Below are 3987 nucleotides of genomic sequence, written 5' to 3' on the forward strand. Positions count from 1 at the left end.
GGTTATAAAATGAAAACCCACATAACCACTGTTCAGCTTAAGAAATAGAAATAGAATATTAACAGCATCCAGAAGCCCCTAGTATTAATGATTCTTTTATTTAAAAAAACTACATTTTTATCAAAAGGAATGTTGTACTTGTTGCCTGAACAGCTGGGAGTGGTTTAACTGTCCTAGTTACTGAATCTAAACAAGGCTTTTACCCAAAACTTGAATAAAAATGCCTCTTTCCAACTTATTCTGGAATTTTTCTTAGCCAGGGCTCCCTTTCATCCTCTAAAAAAACCTTTAACCTTTTTATGATAATGTAGGTAAAGAAAATGTCAGGCTTTTTTTTTTTTTTTTTTTTTTTTAGGTTCTGCTTCAGATTTATTTGTACAAATAGCACAGGAAGACACCAGTGCCCTGTAGACAGCAGCCTAGGGGTGATACCAGTCCTTCTGTCCTCACACGGGCAGACAGCGTTCTCTATTCTTAAGGCTTTGTGGGGGCCTGGGCACCTTTGGCGGCCTGGGTACCTTTGGCGGCCTGTGTTCCTTTGGGGACCTGGGCTGCAGCCGCATCCTTGGCCTGGGTTTGAGCCTTGCCCTTTGGCCGCGAAAGCCTGAGACCCTTGGCGATGCGGGCACGTGCATGTTTCCCAAGCTTGGGGTGAGCGATGTAGGCAAGTCGGCTGAGCTTGCGGCTGCTGCCCTTTGGGATGTTAGCCCTGACCGTCTTGGTCTTTACAAGGGCCTTGATAGCCTCAGCACGTGCACTCATGGCCTTGGCATTGTTGGCCTGCATCTTCTTCAGGCCCTTCTTGTTATGCTTCTGGCAAAGCGCATGTTCCTTAGGAACTTGGGATCTACCCCCTTAAGAGATTCGTATCTTTGGGATCTGGGGTTCTTGATGCCATTTCTGTGCCATTTTCGGGATTGGTTGTGTGTGGTGTGGTTCTTGGACTTGGCCATGTCTGCACCGAGGCCCGCGGCTCCCCAGGTGCCTTGAGCCAGAAGAGAAAGGAAAATGTCAGGCTTTTCTGCCCTCCCGCCATCAGGATAGATGATGGATCCTTGTCCTGAATGCATGCCTGATGGCAGGCACCTGGAATAGGGTGTGGGCATAGGTAGATGGGATTCACCGGGGCTAAGACTGGGCTTTTAAGGACGGCGTCACGGGGACGCCAGCAGCAGCAGCAGCAGAAGCCAAAGCAGACGCCGAAAGAGAAGCCGAGAAGCAGCAGAATGAACGCCAGAGAGCCCAGATAGAGTGAAGACTTGCTGGGGGCTGGGAGGCCTGCCAGCCTCCCAGCCCCCAGCCAGCACCCCTGCCTGCCATATGCCTGGTGAACCCCAATAAAAGACCTGCAAAAAACCACTGAGGAGTCTGACTCCTCCTTTACCCGGTCTGCATGGGATCAGAAAACCTGCACTGTGTCCTGTCCTGCCTTTACAGATAAACATTCCAAACTTACAGAGCATGAATACACACCCATCACCACCACCACCACCACCACAATTGGACGATGAATAAGATTCTATTTGTTTCATCTATTCCATTTTTTTTATACAGAAGTATTTCAAAGCAAATCCCAGACATCACGTCCTTGTATACTTCAGTATGCATTTCTTAAAAAGGACATAATTTAATAAAACCACTATGTCATCGTTACACTTATGTTTACCAGTAATTGCTTGGTTATATCTAACAAACTTATCCACATAATCAAATGTTATGTGGATTATGTCTTCATAATCAAATGTTTTTATTTTTACAGTGGGCCTGTTCTTTTTTATTTTTTAAAGATTTATTTAGGCATACAAGAACTGGGGTACAGGCCAGAGGTATGGGGGGTGAGAGGATTCACCAGAGACAGAACAGGCAGATTGACTGAAATACACTGCTGAGGGGAGCAGCGGACGAGACAGGAGAGGTCTGCTGCACCACGTGAGTAGCTCCCTGGCAGGGGATCGAACTTGTGCTGCAGTGGCTGTGGATAGCTTTGTAGGTTGCTTCTTAACCCCTTGTGCCACCAGGGAGGCTACACTGGGCCTGTTCTAATCCAAAAGCATTTGCATTGTCTGTTGTGTCTCTTGGAGGTTCTTTAATTTAGAGCAGGTCCTTTCTCATCACTTTATGGGTCACACCTTTGATTTGTTGCAGTTGTCCTATAGAAGGACTCATCTTCCAAATTGTCTATTTGCTCCCGTTTGGTGTCATTTAACACTTTTTTTTACACCCCATTTTTCCTGGAGATAAAAGTTCTTAGGACTTTATAACATTCAGGTTGTTTATTGTTTATTATTTATATTTTTGCAAGCACATTTCATAGGTGGTGTTCGGAGATTTCTATTTTATCATACCTGGAGGCACATGATATTTTAATGATGTTAACATTCATGATGAATAAAGTGGAAAAACTTCCCGCATTTAATGAGTTCATTTATTGATGACTATTGCCTGAATCAGTTATTTTACTAAGACTTGCAAAGTGGTGATCTTTCTAAAGTTCTGTCACTATTCTACATTCATTAACTGGTACTCTTATATAAGTAAAAACATATCCTTCATCAACTTGGGTTATTGGGCTACCCAAAATACACTTCATACAGGAGAGGTAGTATAAGGGTATAATTATGTTATTTAAAAATACTAATTTTGATAGTTAAAAAACTTACAGTCCCAATGGTTCAAATAAGGCTTTTGCTTAGACTTTTTTTTTATTTTGCTGCTTCTTGCTTTTTAGTGCCATCATGAGCTCATGGTTTTTATTTTTAAAATGTGTTTCAATCATTGCAATCATTATTCTGTTTAATGTTTAAATTATCCCTCATTTGGCCACTGGGAACCCCTTCAAGTTTGCTCCTATGCCTTTTGACATGACACTGGTAGTTTTTGATAGTTTTGTTGGCTTCTGGTGTGAAACGATGTCCCAGACTCATTTCGTACAATCCCTGCTTCAGACCTGGAATTGGCCTTTTTTCCAAGGACCCCTGATTCCTTTTAGTTGGAATGTATTTACACAAGACATGGGTGCTAGGTGTGCACACTGATTCTGGATGTTACTGCTTCTAGCTATTGTTAATGAGCAGAGTAAAACAATTTTTTTGAGAGATACAAAAAATGTTATTGGATCATATTGGTATTTCTAATTGAAAATTAATATTCCAAGATGTCTTTGCAATTTTTAAATTTTATACTTGATGGACAGCACTTTTCTCTTATAGTGAAAATCTTTGTTCCTAATGGATTTATGTAATTGTTTCTTTGCAGTAAAGTGACAAGAAGAATTTTTACCAACAATTAGAGTCCTGAAGGAAATCTAAGATTTTACAGCTATATTTGTCCTTGGAATAGATTCCACCAAGAATACATTCAAAACACTGTGTTTTAAAATTGCTGGAAATAATATATTATCCTTGAAAGTTATGTCAGGAATAGGAATAAGCCTATTATCGTTAGGTTTATTTATTGCAGCTTGTTTTCAGTATTTAGGGATTGATTTTAAAATTTTAAATCGAATTATAATTTTTGAATATGAAAAACACTTATGTTTCCAATATATAGTTTAAGCTGTGTGACTTCCAATCCTCTCTGTATACTCTGTTACACCCCTTCCCTCATAGGTAGCAATATTTATTAGTGTTTGGTTTATCCTTCCAGTGTTTCTCTTTGAAAATTTAAGCATCTGCCCATATGCTTATATGTATATCTATATACTTATATCATACTTATACTTTGCATTCTTCTCTTTCTGATGCAAAGGTCACAGACTGGATATACCATTTGCACTTTCTACAAGTATCTACTGAGTGCTTATTGTATTCCCAGCACTGTGCTGAGGTACTCAGGCAAGAGTAATCCCACTTGTCTCCATGTTTTAGTGTATTTTCTGGTATTCCAGCTAATTAGTCTGGTGCTCTTATCTCTGGCTCTCAGAAGATAATGCTCCTGGGTGTTGCCTCAGTGTGACTTGTTATCTCCTACTATCTTGCAACAAGCGCT

The 3987-nt window shown here is 40.6% G+C and overlaps 1 protein-coding gene across 1 annotated transcript; it reads right to left on the reverse strand.

Annotated features, from left to right (window-relative positions):
• Positions 1-459: 459 nt before the first annotated feature.
• LOC119246703 (60S ribosomal protein L29-like) lies at positions 460-980 on the reverse strand. Its single transcript, XM_037513053.2, is given in 2 exon segments — positions 460-815; positions 818-980. Coding segments are annotated over 2 exon segments (477 nt in total). The 5' UTR covers positions 954-980; the 3' UTR covers positions 460-474.
• Positions 981-3987: the final 3007 nt, after the last annotated feature.

This window comes from Talpa occidentalis, unplaced genomic scaffold (genome assembly GCF_014898055.3).
Source record: "Talpa occidentalis isolate TD23 unplaced genomic scaffold, MPIMG_talOcc4v2.1 talOcc4.15, whole genome shotgun sequence".
Classification (NCBI taxonomy): Eukaryota; Metazoa; Chordata; class Mammalia; order Eulipotyphla; family Talpidae; genus Talpa; species Talpa occidentalis.